Genomic DNA, 16459 nt, shown 5'->3' on the forward strand with positions numbered 1-16459 from the left:
TCAACACCACCTGTCTTACCTCCTGGAGAAGATGTTGCCGGGGAGGCCTAGGAAGCCATTGTCGTGAAAGTAGGCTCCATATTGCCCAGGGGCATCTGTGCAAGAGTGGGGGGACAGTGAGTGTGTACCACTGTACCCGTCTCATTTTTACATATCACTGATTATTATTGTGCTTGTATATATGATGTGTGTGTGAGAGAGAGAGTGTGGGCATGATTGTGTCACCGTGTGTGTGGAGCTTGGGCAACAAATTTAAGGGGTCAATTCTCTCCTTCCATCAAGGGTTCCAGGGATCAAACTCAGGCTATCAGGTTTGCATGGACCCACATTTTTACTTCTTTTTTTTTTTTAATTAGTTAATTTATTTATTTGAGATGAGGTTTCTTTGTGTAACAGCCCTGGCTGTCTGGAACTCATTCTGCAAACCCGTCTGGTCTCAAATTCACAGAGATCTGTCTGCTTCTGCATCCCAAGTGCTGTATTTGTGTGTGTGTGCATGCGCACATGTGCATATCAGTGTTTGTGGAGGTTAGAGGAAGAGATGGTCAGATCCCATAGGTCTTGAGTCACAGGCATTTGGAAGCTCCCTGACGTAGGTGGTGGGAACTGAACTCACGTCTTGGTAGGAGCCTCCAGCCCTCTTAACTGTCTCCAGTCCCACACATTTTTACTTTTAGGCATCTGGAATTCCAAAGCCTGAGCCCTGCACTGTTCAAATGTGGCACACAATAAATGCTTTCTGACTGAAGGATCTGACATCAGAGTAGTTTAAAGGCCAGCCCAAGGTCACCTTGCTAATAAGTTGTTTATGACTTTGTTCTTCTTTGTTTCTGCCTATCTGGGCCCAGGGAGCTCCTCCTATGGGCTTGTTTTACTTGAGGACCCAAACTGAGGAAAAGGGCTGAGAGACCAAGACCCGTTAGCCTCGCTGGCCACAGGAAGTACGTACCATTGCCTCCACTGCCTTCAAGGTGCCAGTCAGACTCCGCTACGCCGTACCCAACGCCTGTGGGGAAGGGTGGGATCTAGTTGGTGGACACAGATACCCAGTGACTGTGTCTGGCCCCAGAGGAGGGTGAAGACAACTCATAGAAGGTACCTTGTTGGCAGCGTGGACCAGAGAAGCCAGGAGGACAGAGGCAACGGGTACCCCGGCAGGTGCCGCCATTCAAACAAGGCTCTTGGAGCTGGCAAGGGTTTTCCTCATGCTCACAAAGGTCTCCTGTAGGCCAAGGCAAAGGCGGGTGAGCAGGAGCTAGAGTTATCCTCCGACCCTTGGACTCCTGGTCCCACATCCTGTTGTGTTCTGGGCTGGCTCTGGTACCTTTAAAGCCATCTTGACAGAGGCACTGGAACTCATATTCACCCGCAGGCATGCATGTGGCGCTATTGCGGCAGGGCTGGCGCTCGCACGGGGAGCTGTCGTAGCATTGGCCCACACCCTGGCTGCCCAGGAAGCTGTAGGTGAGGTCCAATCGCTTGCCATTCACAGACACCTGCGGGCAGAGGAGCACCAAGGAACTCATGGGTATGTCTGGGAAGTCGGGTGTGCAAAGTAGCGTAGGTCCCTAAGTGGTGAAGGGAGGCCTTGAAGCTGAGTACCTTCTCTGTAGCCAGTCCCCAACATGACTTTAAATAGTAGGAACTATGTGTAGTCCCAGGACCCTGTGAGTGGTAAGTGGTCCCACAGTGAACCCTTCCCTCCCTCTGTCCCTCTGGAGGCTACTCCTCACCTCGCCTACACAGCCACGGAAGTGAGCACTCATATTGGTGGCTGGGGGCAGCTGTATGGAGGGCTCCACGCCACCCAGGTAGAGCAGCGTGTGCAGGTTGAGACCCTGGCTCTTTCCTGGCGAGGAGCGCAGCACAGGGCGCCCTCCATCCACCCGTAGGCTGCCATCTTTGTTGAGGCGCTCCGCAGACACTCGGTGCCAGCGTCCCAGGGCCAGTGGCTCAGGGCTCCGCAGAACAGCCAGACCTGATGAGACCATAGGTGGCATTGGGTATCGGAGGGACTCTGACACTCCCTCACTCTAGGATGTGATTAATGGGACACTTCTCATATATTTGCCAAATCTCTGAGGACGAGTTTGTGCTTTAGGAAGGGCGTTTTTTTGTTTTGTTTTGTTTTGTTTTTTTTTGTTTTGTTTTGTTTTTTTTTTTTTTTTTTTGAGACAGGGTTTCTCTGTAGCTTTGGAGCCTGTCCTGTAGGCCATGCTGGACTCAAACTCACAGAGATCCACCTGCCTCCCAAGTACTGGGATTAAAGGTGTGTGCCACAACCGTTTAGGGGTGGTCTTTAAGCCACAGAGAAGTGTGTAGGAACAGACCTCAGAAGGTCTGGCTCCTGTCTTACCCCATCTTGCCTCTTAGCAACATGGTGACCCAAAGACCGCGCAAAGCCTGGTACCCAGGCTCATTCACACGAGGCACTCAGTGCTTACCTGACCCTAATTCATAGCGGAACTCCAGGTGGCCGCCAACCATGGCTAGGGACACAAAGTCTTCCACAGGCCCACTCTTGCCACCGCTGAACAGCAAGAGCCCCTCAGCTGCCAGTGGCTTGAACTCCACATCCAGGCGTAGATCATGGTGGGTATTGGTGAGAGCCGGTAGTGCCAGGTAGGAGCCAGTGCCAGACATAGATGGGGTAGTCACTGTCACACCTGTAGCAGCGACAGCTTAGCTAGGAGCAGTGGCAATAGCAGAGTCCTGGGCAGGAGTCTTCCCTCGCCCAATCCCCTACCAGAGGCTCAGGACCAGCCCTGCCCATGAGGCTGAAGACAGAAGTCCTCTCGGGAAATCCCAGGTAAGGGACTCAGGTTAGACAGTAGTGTAACCAGTTGGTGCTAACATCTTCTTGCTTTAGACTAATTTTACTCCTCACAGGACGGTGATGGCCCCAGTGTACCTTGTACAATGTCCCCGGCCACGGTAGTGAATACTCACCTTCCTCACACCTCATCCCTGAGCGGCCCAGGTGGCAACGACAGGTGTAGCCTCGACCATCTGGCCGGTTCACACAGGTGGCGTCGGGCCCACAGGCCTCTGAAGACATAGTGAAGAGACAGGGAGATAACTCAGCAGGGGAGAGTCTTGTGCCTAAATTCTGCCTCCCACACCCCTGGGGACCTTATCAGCCTGGGAAGAAGTGCACCACCACTGCCCGGCAACTGTCCATGTCCAAAGTGGGGGCACAGTCATAGGACACTGTCAGAGAGGACCTGCAGGGACAGCTGTGGCATTAAGCGACTGTACCTGTGTTTGTTTTTGCTGCTAGGCAGTCTTGCTTTGCAGCCCTGGCTAGCCTGGAACTTACTATGTAGTTCAGTCTGGATTTGAACTGGTACACGATCTTCCTGCCTGTGCCTCCTGAGTGCTGGGATTATAAGTAAGGGCTACCGCCCAGTACGCTACACTTTTTGGTTTTTTAAGATTTGTTTTCATTTGTTCATTTGTTTGTTTATTTATTTTTTGTTTTTCAAGACAGGGTTTCTTTGTAGCTTTGGAGCCTGTCCTGGAACGTGATCTGTAGACCAGGCTGGCCTCAAACTTACAGAGATCCACCTGTCTCTGCCTCTTGAGTGCTGGGATTAAAGGTGTGCGCCACCACTGCCTAACTTTGCTTGCTTTTTGAAACAGGGTCTCATGCAGTCCCCTGGTTGGTGTCAAACTCACTATGAATCTGATGACCTTGAACTTCTCACCCTACTGCTTCCATATTCCAAGTGCTGGGACTACAGATGCACACAGTACACCTACTTTATGAGGTACTGGGGATTGAACCCAGGGCCTTAGGAATGCAAACATTAGGCAAATACTCTAACCATTGAGTTAAATCCCCAGCCCTGTTTATGGTTTCTTTGAGACAGGGTCTCTCACTTTGTCATCAAGGATTGCCGGGAGTTCATGGTAATCCTCTAGTCTCAGTCACCCATATCCTGGGATTATAGATGTGTGCCGCCATGCCCAGACTGCAATGGCAAGCCTGGGGTGGGGTCAGGTGGGGTCAGGGCTTTGCTAGGTGGCAGAGCACTTGTCTAGCATGCGTAAGGCCTTGGGTTCAATCGCAGCACATACATCCACACACAAAACTGTGCCTAGGTAGGAGTGCAGGGTACAGGTGCCTGGCTCAGGTGATGGGGAGGCAGCAGAGGCCTAGATGGTAGTGTCTGGGCTACTGAGAGATATTAGTTACCATCATGGGAGGGCTCTCAAGTTCTTGAGGAGCAGGAGGAATGGAGAATTGGAGTGGGGTACTCACCTGGGTGGCAGTGCAGGGCTTGTGAATGCTCACAGCGGCTGCCAGTGAAGCCAGCAGGGCAGACACACTTGTAACTGCTGCTCTCTGAATCATGGCACTGGCCCCCATTCTGCAAAGCAGTAACAGACATCAAGCCAAGGAGACCACAGTCCTCTCCCTCCCTCTCCCCCTGCAGGGGCAAGCCATGGCTCGGGGTAGCAGGGGAGTGGTATAGGAAGAACCACCTGGCAGGGTCGGTCCTGGCAAGTAGGGCAGTGGGAGATGCCATGTGTTGTGAGGTTGAGGTCGTGGAAGATGATCTCCTCGCCTTGGATGTGCAGCTCACGCACACAGCCTGGAGGGGGAGGCAGGATTGGGGGAGGCAGGGTGAGCATAGGGAGGGACAGGAAGCTAGTCAGCTGCAGTTCATATCTACTGTGTTCCCTTTAGTTCGGGTGGCTCTCTAGCCATCCAGGAAAGTTTAGCTGGGGAGGTGGGGAGAAGGAAAGCTCACCTACAAAGCCACTGCTCAGCCCAGCCTTCGGGATGGCACCATAGTCGGGATAGCCACCCAGATACAGCTCCTCATTCAGGTCTAAGCCTTGGAACTTGCCCTGTGGAGGTGGTTAAGTCAGGTCCAGCTACTAGGTAAAGGCTAGGAACTGGAAACAGAGGACAGGCTGGGTCTCACCTGGGAGGTTCCGTTGACAGGGGCCAAGTTGCCCACAATCAGGGATCCATGAGTGAGGCTTCGGAGCAGGGTTACGGTGTGGAACTGGCCTAGGGTCAGCGGTGTGGGGTGGCGAATAGTGGCCATGCCAGAGCCTGCATCAAATCTGCTCCGTAGGGTGGGGCAGGGGCAAGAGAGAGGTTTGTAAACACGGTCTCAGACAAGCCCAGGGGAAGAACAACAATCCCCGTGGTCGTGGCTTTGAAGTTTCTGTCTTTGATTTGTTTTTCCCTTCATCATCCAACCCAGGCTATCCCGACCTCTTCCGAAAGTTTTCTCCCTCACCACCTTTCCGTGGGAGCAACCCCAGAGCAAGCTCTTAGGACTGGGAGAATTCTCTGCTCTGAGGCCCTGAAGACCAGTCCCCCGCTTCCTGCTGAGATGGTCTTGCTTTTCTTTGTTACAGTTTGGCTTCCCCCAGCTAGAGTGGACGCTGCTATAGGGAACAACCTAGCTTGTTCTGTTCATACCCATAACAGCATCTGACACATAGTAAGAGTCAAGCAAGTAATTATTGGATGGATGAGTGACTGGTGAGAGGATGAGTGAAAAGATGGATGAATTGATAGGTCCATGAGTGACTAGATGGATGGAAGGATGAATGGATGGATGAGTAGATGAACAGGTGAGGTGAATGAATGGATGAAGATGGATGGGAGGGTGGACAAATGGAATAGAGAGATGGATGATGGGTGGATGGGTGGATGTATAAATGACTAGATGGATGGAGAGAGGGATGAGTAAATGGATGGACAGGTAAATGAATGGATGGATGGGGTGGATGATGGATGGATGGATGGATGGATGGGTAGAGATAGATGGGGCGGATGATAGATGGATGAAAGGAGTGGATAGATGAAAGAAGGAACAAGTACACGGATGAGTGGAGTGGAAGAATTCTGCCTACAGTAGGAGATCCCTCCTCTGCCTGCTCAGGATAAGGTGCCTTATTCAGTAGACTGACCAGCCATCAAGGGTAACAGCCGTAACTACTCTTTCTATAGATCCACCATAGTATAACTCAGCTTGGTGCAGAATATGTCCAACTAAAACCTGTGTCCAGTCCCCAGTCCATCCCTCCTAGAAGACGGAGGGAGAAATCTCACCGGAACTCGGGCCTTCCGCCCACAAGGCCAAAGGAGATGAAATCAGGCTGCCTGTTGGCCAGGTTGGTGGGACTCCCTGGGATCCGCTTCTGCCCATTGTACAGCAGCATCCCTGGAGGGCATAGGAGTGTGAGCAGCCTCCCCTCAGGTCACCAGCCCGCTGTCACATCACGCTCACCTAAGTTCTTGGGCCAGTGGTTTTCAACCTTGCTAATGCTGTAACCCCTTAATATAGTTCATGTTGTAATGACCCCCAACCATAACAATTTTTTGTTCCTACTTCATAACTGTAATTCTGCTATTGTTATGAATCACAATGTAAGTATCTGATGTGCAGATGGTCTCAGACAATCCCTGTGAAAGGACTGTTCGATCCCCCAAAGGGATTGTGACCCACAGATTGAGAACCACTGTCTTGAGCCTTCCCTCACTCTAGAATGTGGCCAGGAACCTCACCATCATAGGTTCAGTGACCTGAGAAGAGCCTTGCTAAGAGCTCCGAGATAGGACCTGACTTGCTGGGCGTGCATCTTTAGGGTATGTCTGAAGGAGGACAGGGAGGCAGAAACTCACCTGAGTAGAGAAGAAGGCCTGGGCAGTGAAAGTGAGAGACCAGCAGGATGAGAGAATGAAGAGAGAGAGAGAGAGAGAGAGAGAGAGAGAGAGAGAGAGAGAGAGAGAGAGAGAGATATTCATCAGATAAAAAAGAACATTGAGCAAGACATGAAGATGGACCAGGAGGGCTGGGTACCAAGGCAGCCATGCAATAGGACCAGGCAGAGGCCAGAATGTCACAGAGGAGAGATTGAAAAGGGGGCAAGAGAAACCCAGAGGACTCTGGACAGGACAGGGCTTCTGTCAGGATTCCTACCGCAATGACAAACCCAAGAGACAGGTCCCCACCCCACCCCAGGCCAGCCTCCAGACCCACTAGGTGCCGGTTTACCATCTGCAGAGTCTGGCCGGAAGGTAATCTTGATCTCAAACTTCCTGTAGGCGTCTTTGATGGTGGGAAGTGGCAGGAAGGAGTAGGGTGTCTGGGTGAAGTAGGGTACCACTCGCTCTGCAGAGAGAAGACTGTCAGAGAGACACCTGTGGGCGAGTTAGCACATGCTGCCAATTAGGGCTGAAGTTGTCCTACCTGGCACCTGCAGATAGGCGAAGGCTTTGACCTTGCCCTGCCGGTTGGTGGCAGTGCACACATAGGTGCCGGCGTCCTGTGGGCGAACTGATGGCAGCATCAGCATGTTGTTCTCCAAGCGGCTGTCAGGTGGCAGGTCACCATCCACCTACAAACACTGACACTGAAGGCCTGGCCTTGGCTCATGCCCCCTACTCTGCTCCAGGTAGATGCCCATTTTCAAATTGAGCATTCATTCTTGACCAGGTCCTGTGGTACTGAGCCGGCTCAGAGCCAGTCCTAGCCAGGAGGAATGTCAGCTGGCACTTGCCCAACATTTACCTTGCTCCAGGTGATGGCAGGAGTCGGGTACCCTGAGGCCATGCACGGGAAGACTGCCGCAGAGCCAGCAGGTACTCGGATCTCTGGAGGGGTTGAGATCTGAGGCAAGGCTGAGGGGACAGACAGACGTCACCCGTGTGATGGTGTCCGCCAACGTTATGCTAACTTATGCTTTCTAGACTTTTTTACTCTGGAGAGAGGCACTGCACCCACTGTACAAATCAGGGAACTATGGCTCTTCATCCCTGATTGGATAGAGGGGACCAGGCTGGCTGGTATCATTTCCTGCCTGAGCGGACATCTGCACATCACGGGGGTGGGGGGTGGAGGAGGAGGGAAACGGACGGGACCTGAGAAGGGGGTGTGAAGTAAGTCTCAGAGTTTGAGGTAGAAAAAATAGTTTGTGTCTCTTCTGTGTTTCTAAAGGGTTTTACTTCCATGGTGTCTTTTTATTTATTTATTTCAAAATTAATTTATCTATTTGTGTGTTTACATTTGTGCACATACACACATGCCAGGCATGTGTGTGGGGGTCTCAGAGGAAAACTTGCGGGAATCGGTTCTCCTCTTCCACCATGTAGGTCCCGGAGCTTGGCAGCAAGTGCCTTTACCCGCTCTCCATCCCCTTTCTTAAAAAAAGGCTGGGTCTTTGCAGCCCAGGCTGCTCTCTATCGATTCTATGTAGAACAGGGCGGCCTTAAACCTATGATTCCCCTTGTCTCCACCTTGGAGATGCTGGATTATAAGTGTATGTTTATTTATTTATTTTGACATGGAATCTTACTATGTAGCCCAGGCTGGCCTCAAACCCAAGATCTTTCTTCCCCGGTCTCCTGAGTGCTGAAATGGCAAGAATGTGTCACTACTCTCCGTTTAACCATCGGACTACGGTGGGGGTCTCCTCCATCGAACTAGGATATGGAGTCTCCTCCATCAGAGTAAGGGTTACTTCTCCTCCTCCTTTTTCTGGAGACAAGGTCTCATGTATCCCCCCCCAGCTGGCCCGGAACTTGTTATGTAGACCAGGCTGGCCTCAAACTCAGAGACTGGCTTGCCTCTGCCTCTGAAGCCAGCAAGCCCAGAAATCCACCTGTCTCTGCCTCCCCAGAGTCCTGGAATTAAAGGCATGTACCACCACACCAGGCCTACTTTTTTTTTTCTTGATAGCCCTTGGCACGCAACTTGCTCAGACATACACTCACATCCATTTATTTGCTGACAAAGCTATCCCTTAAATATAGACACTAGGAGATCCCCAGGATAGCACAGAAGGAACGATGTAGGAAGATGGAGCTGGCAGCCCCTCAAGGTCCTGCCCCTCCTATGTCCCTTCCCTAATCCCTAGTGGTCTTTACCTTGTACGAGCAGCAGCACGTGGGACTGGGTGGTACCAGCAGCATTGGTGGCCATACAGCGGTACTGTCCTGCGTCAGCCAGATCCACATGGGCAATCTTGATGACACTTCCACTTTGCACAATGCCAGGCCTTAGGTGTCCTCCAACTTTGCTCCAAGTTACCTGAGGCTTAGGGTCACCCAGTGCCAAGCACTCAAACTCCACAGAGTGGCCGACTACCACTGAGTGCACAGAGGTGCGGACATTGATGAGCACCGAAGGCAAGGCTGGAGGAGAGGCAGGGTGGTGAGCCCGGCTGGGGGAGGCCAAGGTTGGGGGAGGGATAGGGTGGTGAGCCCGACTGGGGGAGGCCAAGGTTGGGGGAGAGGCAGGGTAATGAGCCCGGCTGGGGGAGGCCAAGGTTGGGGGAGGGACAGGGTGATGAGCCAGGCTACACGAGGTCAAGTCTGGGAGAAGGACATCTTGGAGCACTAGGCGCTCAGCCAGCTCCTGGCTTGCTTTTCGTGTGGCCACTCACACACCCAGTTGTTAAGCTTCTATTTGTCCATGCACTCGAGAAGCTGCTAATTCAGTCTACACTGCTCTGCTGAGCACCCACACTCCTCCCCTCTCTGCCTCCTCACAATACTTGTCATGGCCATGACACCGTGCAAGGTGCAAGCGAGGAAAAGAGAATAATTCCCTATCACGTCCATTGACAGGGTTTCCTGGGGAGCAGGGGCAGATCCCACCACCCCCCTTTATCTCTGGCCCTGCTCTTAGCAGAGGCCTGACGCCACCTCCTACCTTGAACAATTAGCTGGGCACTGGCCTGGGCTTGTCCCCAAGGCCCATGGGCCTGGCAAACATATGTCCCTTGGCAGTTCTGGTCTAAGTTCTGGATTCTGAGGAGAAAGAAGGGTGATGTCATAAGTAGGACCATGGAAAATGTTTGCAGTTGTGCAAGTTAAAGCAGACAGGCCACGGGGCTGGGGAGATGACTCCAACCAGGTGACCTGCATTTAATCCCTGGGTCCTACATGGTAGAAGAGGAGAACCCAGGGCCAGTGTCAGTGGATGGAGGTGGACAAGGTAGTGTACCACACCATCTCATATTTGCTGTGTCTGTCTGTCTGTCTATCTATCTATCTACCTACCTCCCTATCTATTATCTATCTACCTATCATCTATCTACTTACCTACCTAATATCTATCATCTATCAATCTATCTATCAATCTATCTATCTATCTATCTATCTATCTATCTATCTATCTATCTATCTACCTATCATCCATCTAATCTATCTACCTACCTACCTACCCACCCATCTAATCTATCCATCTATCTATCATCTATCCATCTATCTATTTATCTATCTATCTATCTATCTTTCATCCATCCATCATCCATCCATCATCTGTCTACCTATCTGAGGTATTAGGGATGAACTTTAGGCCTCACACATGCCAGGCCAGTACTCTACCAATGATCTACATTCTCATTTGATTTCCACTTTATTTGGACACATGCTCTCAACTAAGTTGTCTAGGCTGGCCTTAACTCACCCTTGTAGCCCCTTCAGCTTCCCTATAACAAGTCTTTGCCATAAAGCTTGGCTACCACATCTGCCTCAGACACAGATTCTTGCTCTAAGGCTCTCTGTCACACTGACTTGAGATCTCACAGCAACTGAGCTGCAGATCTCTGGCCCCATTTTCTTGCCTTTAATAACAGTAGGAGTTTTAATAAATTCAGGGTTGAGCACAGTGGCTCCCATCTGTAATTCCAGTACTTGAGAGGCTGAGGTAGGAGGAGGCCAATCTGATCTACATAGTGAATTTCAGGCTAGCCTGAACTACAGAGTGAGACCTGGTCTCAGAAATACCAAAATACCAAAACCAAATAATACCAAAAAACAAAACAAACCAGAATAGAAGGAACACAGCTCACTGTTAGCAGATGGCCTTCCAGGAGTCATGAAGGCACTAAGCATTTTAGACTAGTACTTCAATTTCCTTACTCACTGACCATTGTAAGAGCCAAGGCTCAGAGAGGACATTGCTCTGTGGTGGGCCCCATAGGCAGGTAAAGTGACTCAGCACCACTGAGCCTTAGGCTGGGAGGTACCTGAGTCCAGTCCACACCCACCACCGCTCACCGGAGGACTCCATCCTGTACACTGTGTCCAGAAGGCAGCTGACCTCCCTCCTTGAGCCATCGAAAGTGGGTGCCCCGCTCATTGGGCACAGCACAGTGGAACTCAACGCTGGCCCCGATGTTCTTGGTCTCTCGCTGAGGAGTGACTTGTACAGTGTGTACGGATCCTACTGGGATGGAAGTGCCAGGGAGATCGCCGGAAGGACCTGTGGAGACATGTGAGATTGACTGACTTGATTGATTGATTGATTGATTGATTGATTACAACAGGGTCTCCTGTAGTATAGGATGATCTTGAACTTGAACTTTGTGTTTTCCTGCCTGAATGCTGGGATTACAAGCACAGGTCACCACATCTAGTTTATGTGGTGCTGGGGATTGAACCCAGGATTCGGTGCATGTTACACAAGCATGAGCCATACCCCCCAGCCTAAGCGCATGAGGTTTTCCATATAGGGTTTTGAGATGAGGTCTCTCATCTGTTGTCCAGAATAGTACTGAGCTCCTAGGCTCCAGGGCTCCCTCAGCTTGGTATCTTGATGAGCTTGGAATAAGGTCCACAGTATCACACAGAACACCTAGGGTTCTTTTCTATACATGTATGCGTCATATCCCTGACATGCCTGGGTACCAGGATACCCTCATCTCAACATTCAAGGGACGTTCTTCAGATGACCTCTCTAGCCAGACAACAAAGTCCTTTCAATACAGATTCATTCATCTGCTTGTTTTCAGTCAATCATTCGATGACATAAGGGCCAGTATGCGGCTGGGCTATGCCTCTCAGAGTCCTAGTCCTTGGATGTGGAAGGTGGCCTAAGACATGAATGGCCGGGAGGGAGACACTTTTTTTTTTCTCTTTACATTTGAGAAACACTGAGGTGCAACATGAAATGACATAGCTAAAGTTATCTCTGAGGTCACAGTCCAGACTCTTGACCAGTAAGCTAGGCTCTCTGCTGCTTCTGGACTTTTGTGTCCAAAGACTTGGGTGACTCTGTAGTAGCCCACAGGTATGTTAGAGTCTCCATAGTGACGCTGGGGTCCTGGGCCTATAAGAGATGGCCCTGTCACTTATTCGCCGCTGTTTCAGTCAAATGTTTACTTTCTCTGGGCCTGCGGTGGACAAGCTCAGGGCTGCTGGGACAATAGGGTGCAGGTCTTGCTCTGAATGTCCTTCCTCTCTGGCCCGTGAGGTCATTTCCTAGTCAAGTACAAAGCAGGGTAGAAAGTGACCTGAAAGCTAGGGAGCTGAGAACAGTAATGGGGGAAGGTCTTCCTGGACAAGGAGGCTACCTTAGGTCTCAGAGCAGGACACTGAAGATGGGTAACAGCTGGAGGCCTTTGCATCCCAAGTGGACATGAAAAGGTCCAGAAAAGGCCTGCAGGGAAGCTGACCCCTGGCTTCCCACTGACACTCCAGTTGCTTACCTTGGACCAGCACTTGGGCAAAGGCCTCAGCCGAGCCCACCTTGTTGGAGACCTGGCAGCGGTAGCGACCAGAGTCTGCAGGGCCTGTGGGCTCCAGGCGCAGAAGCTCATTTCTGGCAACGGCCCTTTCAGGGAGGATGCCGTCCACGCGGCTCCACTGGAAGGTGAGTGGGGGTGTGCCGTGAGCCAGGCACTGCAGCTGAACCAGCTTCCCTGGCTGCACCGAGGTATGTTCTGGAATTATGGTGGCATAGGGAGGACCTGAGGGACACACAGAGAGATCAGGTGGAACAAAGCAGAGCTCGGGATCACAGCCGGTAGCTGGATCCAGAGAGTGCAGTCAAGCTCCTGGGGCCCAAGAGGAGACATGGGTGCCGCCAGAAGAGGCTTTGGAGTCCTCTAGATGGATAGGGATCCTGGGATTCTGCCCAAACAGGAGCTTGGCAGGGGAACACAGAGCCCCATGCAGCACAGACAGAAGTCAGGAGAGGGTATGGAAGACTTACTCTCCACGTGCAGGACAACAGTGGCTTCAGCATGTCCAGCAGTGTTGGTGGCATTACAGATGTACTGGCCGGAGTCCTGCTGGGCCACCCGGGGAATGATCAGAGTGTTGCCTTCTACCTGGTGCTGCCAGGGCAGTGGGGAGCGCAGCTTGGACCAGTGGATGGTGGGTGGGGGGTTGCCTATGGGGTTTAGATGGCGTTGGTCACTAGATTGTTCCAGGGACCAATCAAGTGTGGGGTGATAGGAAAAGGTTCTAAGGGACCTATCCCTCCATAGGACTGGCTAAGTGGATGCCCCCTGGGTGTGGCATCATCATGGGAGAATTCAAAACCCCAGGGCCGTCCAGCTTGGCCTTTCTGTGGGTCCCCGCCACACCTGTAGCTGAGCAGTGTAGAGTGGCCGTGTGTCCAGCCTCCAAGGTGAGCTCAGCTTCTTCCACTTGGACCCGGGGGGCACCTGGGGCCACAGTGCCAGTGTCCACGATCACCTCCACCTGCTTCTGTGCCGTACCAAGGGCGTTCTGGGCTAGACACACATAGGTGCCTGCATCTGAGGGCTTAGCTGATGAAATCTGGAAGAAAACAGTCTGGTTTGGGGGTGCCTCGCAGAGAACATTGATATTGATCCCTTCCTTTGTATTTTGATTATTGTTTTTGTTTTCTGAGCGAGGGTCTCAAGTAGCCCAGGCTAGCCTCGAACTCTATGCTTGATGACCATCTTGACCTCCTGATCCTCTTGCCTCTGCATGCTTCAAGTACAGGCACACGTCACCATGATTTGTTTATGTGGTTCTGGGACTCAAAGTCAGGCTTTGGTTCATGGTAGACAAAGAGCTGAGCTATATCTCCAGATGTCTTCCTTCATCTTTAGCTCCTCTGTGTGTTGCTGGACAGCTCACCTTCACAACTTCCCACGAGACCACCCGTTGCTTAGCTACCAACCTACCCATCATTCAGCTATCCATCCACCCTGGCTTCTGAGCCATTCCTTCTTCCTTTCCTTCTCTCTTCTCCCAACTTCTAATCTACCCATCAGCCTCTTCTCTGTCCACCTACTTATGCCCCCTCTAGGCACCTACTTCAGTCAGCTCCTAGGAAGGACCTCAGTCCCAGACATGGAGCAGGCCCAACCTCACCTTCAGCATTGCGTGGCTATTCATGAGTCCAAACATCCGCGGCTCCAGTTTGACAGGGGTGCCGAGTCGGGTCCAACGGGGGGAAGAGCGGGGCTCCCCAGCACTGATGCACTCCAGGGTGATGTCTTTACCCATTTTCACATGCACAGGGCCCTCGGGGAGCACGGACACTGTAGGAGGTCCTAAGGGAGGAATGACATGCAGAGCTTTGGGTTATATAAGAGTCACAGTCCACAGCTGAATATATTCTTATGTGAAAACTGACTTAGGGGTAGGCAGTGGTGGGGCAGTGTAAAAGCTGGACTGGCAAAAGGGGAAGAGCCATGGGTTGTGTCTCTCACCATGCACACTGAGATTGACGACACTCTGGGCCACACCATAGGCATTGGAAGCCACACAGCGATAGGCTCCATGGTTGCTGGGCCGGGTGCCCACAATGGTAATGATGGAGCCATTGGGGCTGATGTGCACGTTGTCTGCGGGGTTGCATTGGGAAAGGGTGATGGTTAGTGTTAGCTGTCACTTGGCAGATCTAGAACTACCTAGGAGACAGGCCCGGGAGGGATTATCTAGACAGGTTAACTGGTATAGGAAGACACATGCTAACTGTGGAGAAAGCTATTCCCTGGGCAGGGAATTCTGGACTATATAAAAAGAGAGAGTGATGCCGGCGGTGGTGGCGCAGGCCTTTAATCACAGCACTTGGGAGGCAGAGGCAGGCGAATCTCTGTGAGTTCGAGGCCAGCCTAGTCTACAAGAGCTAGTTCCAGGACAGCTAGCGCCGTTACACAGAGAAACCCTGTCTCAAAAAATAAATGAATAAATAAGTAGAGGGAGAGAGAGCGAGAGAGCACGCTAAACAATGGCCTTCATTCATCCCTCCCTACTTCCTGATTGTGGATGTGCTGTGACCAGCTGCTTTGACTCCTCTGCCTTGATGGAGCAAGCTGTGGCCTAAAATAACCCTTTTTTCCCCTGGAGTTGTTTTCATCAGGGTATTTTATCATACCAACACGAAGGAAGGGAAGGCCAGAGAGGGATAGCCCATTGTTGCCTTACTCAGAGCCACTCGAGAACATGGTATGGGCCCAGCTTTCCACCCTGACCTTCACAAGGGATGGCCGTCGCTGCTGCCTCCAGCTCAGGCAGCTGGCCACTCACCCTCCAGCTCCTGGTTCCGGGTCTTCCACTCCAGGTTGATGGGTGTTGCTCCTTCATGGATGAGGCACTTGAAACTGGCATCTTGGCCCTGTTGCACTGTACTGCTGGGTGGCTCAATGGAGATGACGGGACTCCTGAGGCCTGGATGGAGTCAGAGGGTCAGATTCTAGGCTCAGTTGGGTGGGCTGGCTCCACTCAGGTACCAGGTCCTGCCTGGGCCCCCCACTTCCCTACTCCAGGCATTCGCCCTACTCACGATAGGAAGACCCTGCACTGGGCGGGACTGTGATTGTGAAGGAAGCTTCATGCTCAGGACGGGAGCTACCAGCCACTTGGCACACATACTCGCCAGAGTCAGCAGGGGAGATATGGTGGAGTCTCAGCAGGGAGCCATGAGTCTGCCAGAAGAGGAAGAGAAGGAAGCCATCAAGGGTTCTGGAGATGAGGTAAGTTTTGAAGTGAGGCTGAGGAGCTAGGCCTGCAGCCATGGGCTAAAGGAGCTTCCGGCATGGAAGTCGGATCCCTTCCCATTACGAAGAGGGAAAAGGGTTCAAATGCTAGCTCTGAAGCAATGCTAGGAGGAAAGCCTTTCAGCCAATGGTCTCTTGCTCTGGGGCATTCTTCCCTGATGGGTACCTCTTTCCCACGATCCCATGGATGCTGGAGTCCGCATGAGGCTTAAGTGCAGAGGAAACTACAGGAGGAGACCTTGCCTACCCTGGGCTTTCCCAACCTGACCAAATACCTGGTGTCGTGCAGGCAAGCTGCCCCCTCGTTTGTGCCATGTGACCTGGGCATGAGCTTGCCCTGGAACCACACAGTTCAGATCCAGAGTTTGTCCTTCAGCTACATGGGAGGAGGAGGACTCTATATAGACAGGTTGGGCCAGTCCTGGGGCTGCAGGAACAGAGATGGGGAATAGTCAAGGCTCCTGGGGTGAGGGCAAGGACCTAACTGTGGTGATATTTTTCGGGGTGACATGGCTAAGCCATATCAACCAAGGCGGTCCCCCTCCCCTGGGTCTGAGGGGTCTTGCTGAGAACTGGGTTCCCACTGATTGAGGGTGTCTGAGGGACTAGTGACCCAGACACAGATCATGGGAGCTTTGCCCTGGGTAGGCTTGATCCTCAGCCATAGGAAAGCCAATGCCCCAAGAACAATGCCATGCTATGCTGACAACTGTCTGTAATT

At 52.0% G+C, this 16459-nt stretch overlaps 1 protein-coding gene across 9 annotated transcripts in view; it reads right to left on the minus strand.

Moving 5' to 3' along the window:
• Hspg2 (heparan sulfate proteoglycan 2) overlaps nucleotides 1-16459 on the minus strand; it is a 101450-nt gene that overhangs the window by 2417 nt on the left and 82574 nt on the right. For 6 of the 9 annotated variants that reach the window (XM_087907008.1, XM_085690454.2, XM_087907006.1 and 3 more), the window contains 27 exons: nucleotides 16014-16165; nucleotides 15525-15666; nucleotides 15269-15409; nucleotides 14449-14583; nucleotides 14108-14289; nucleotides 13348-13543; nucleotides 12972-13151; nucleotides 12466-12726; nucleotides 11036-11240; nucleotides 9684-9781; nucleotides 8897-9163; nucleotides 7542-7651; nucleotides 7221-7368; nucleotides 7026-7142; nucleotides 6653-6670; nucleotides 6080-6191; nucleotides 4935-5079; nucleotides 4758-4857; nucleotides 4489-4598; nucleotides 4265-4373; nucleotides 2950-3048; nucleotides 2445-2666; nucleotides 1734-1978; nucleotides 1325-1496; nucleotides 1100-1222; nucleotides 950-1006; nucleotides 20-95 (listed from right to left, as the gene is read on the minus strand). In XM_087907008.1, the coding sequence (XP_087763134.1) occupies nucleotides 20-95; nucleotides 950-1006; nucleotides 1100-1222; nucleotides 1325-1496; nucleotides 1734-1978; nucleotides 2445-2666; nucleotides 2950-3048; nucleotides 4265-4373; nucleotides 4489-4598; nucleotides 4758-4857; nucleotides 4935-5079; nucleotides 6080-6191; nucleotides 6653-6670; nucleotides 7026-7142; nucleotides 7221-7368; nucleotides 7542-7651; nucleotides 8897-9163; nucleotides 9684-9781; nucleotides 11036-11240; nucleotides 12466-12726; nucleotides 12972-13151; nucleotides 13348-13543; nucleotides 14108-14289; nucleotides 14449-14583; nucleotides 15269-15409; nucleotides 15525-15666; nucleotides 16014-16165 (3922 nt within the window). The remainder of the gene's footprint in view (nucleotides 1-19; nucleotides 96-949; nucleotides 1007-1099; nucleotides 1223-1324; nucleotides 1497-1733; nucleotides 1979-2444; nucleotides 2667-2949; nucleotides 3049-4264; nucleotides 4374-4488; nucleotides 4599-4757; nucleotides 4858-4934; nucleotides 5080-6079; nucleotides 6192-6652; nucleotides 6671-7025; nucleotides 7143-7220; nucleotides 7369-7541; nucleotides 7652-8896; nucleotides 9164-9683; nucleotides 9782-11035; nucleotides 11241-12465; nucleotides 12727-12971; nucleotides 13152-13347; nucleotides 13544-14107; nucleotides 14290-14448; nucleotides 14584-15268; nucleotides 15410-15524; nucleotides 15667-16013; nucleotides 16166-16459) is intronic. The other 3 variants (XM_085690460.2, XM_085690458.2, XM_087907007.1) reach the window with 1 other exon arrangement.

This window comes from Myodes glareolus, chromosome 6 (genome assembly GCF_982192425.1).
Source record: "Myodes glareolus chromosome 6, mMyoGla1.1, whole genome shotgun sequence".
In the NCBI taxonomy this organism is placed as follows: Eukaryota; Metazoa; Chordata; class Mammalia; order Rodentia; family Cricetidae; genus Myodes; species Myodes glareolus.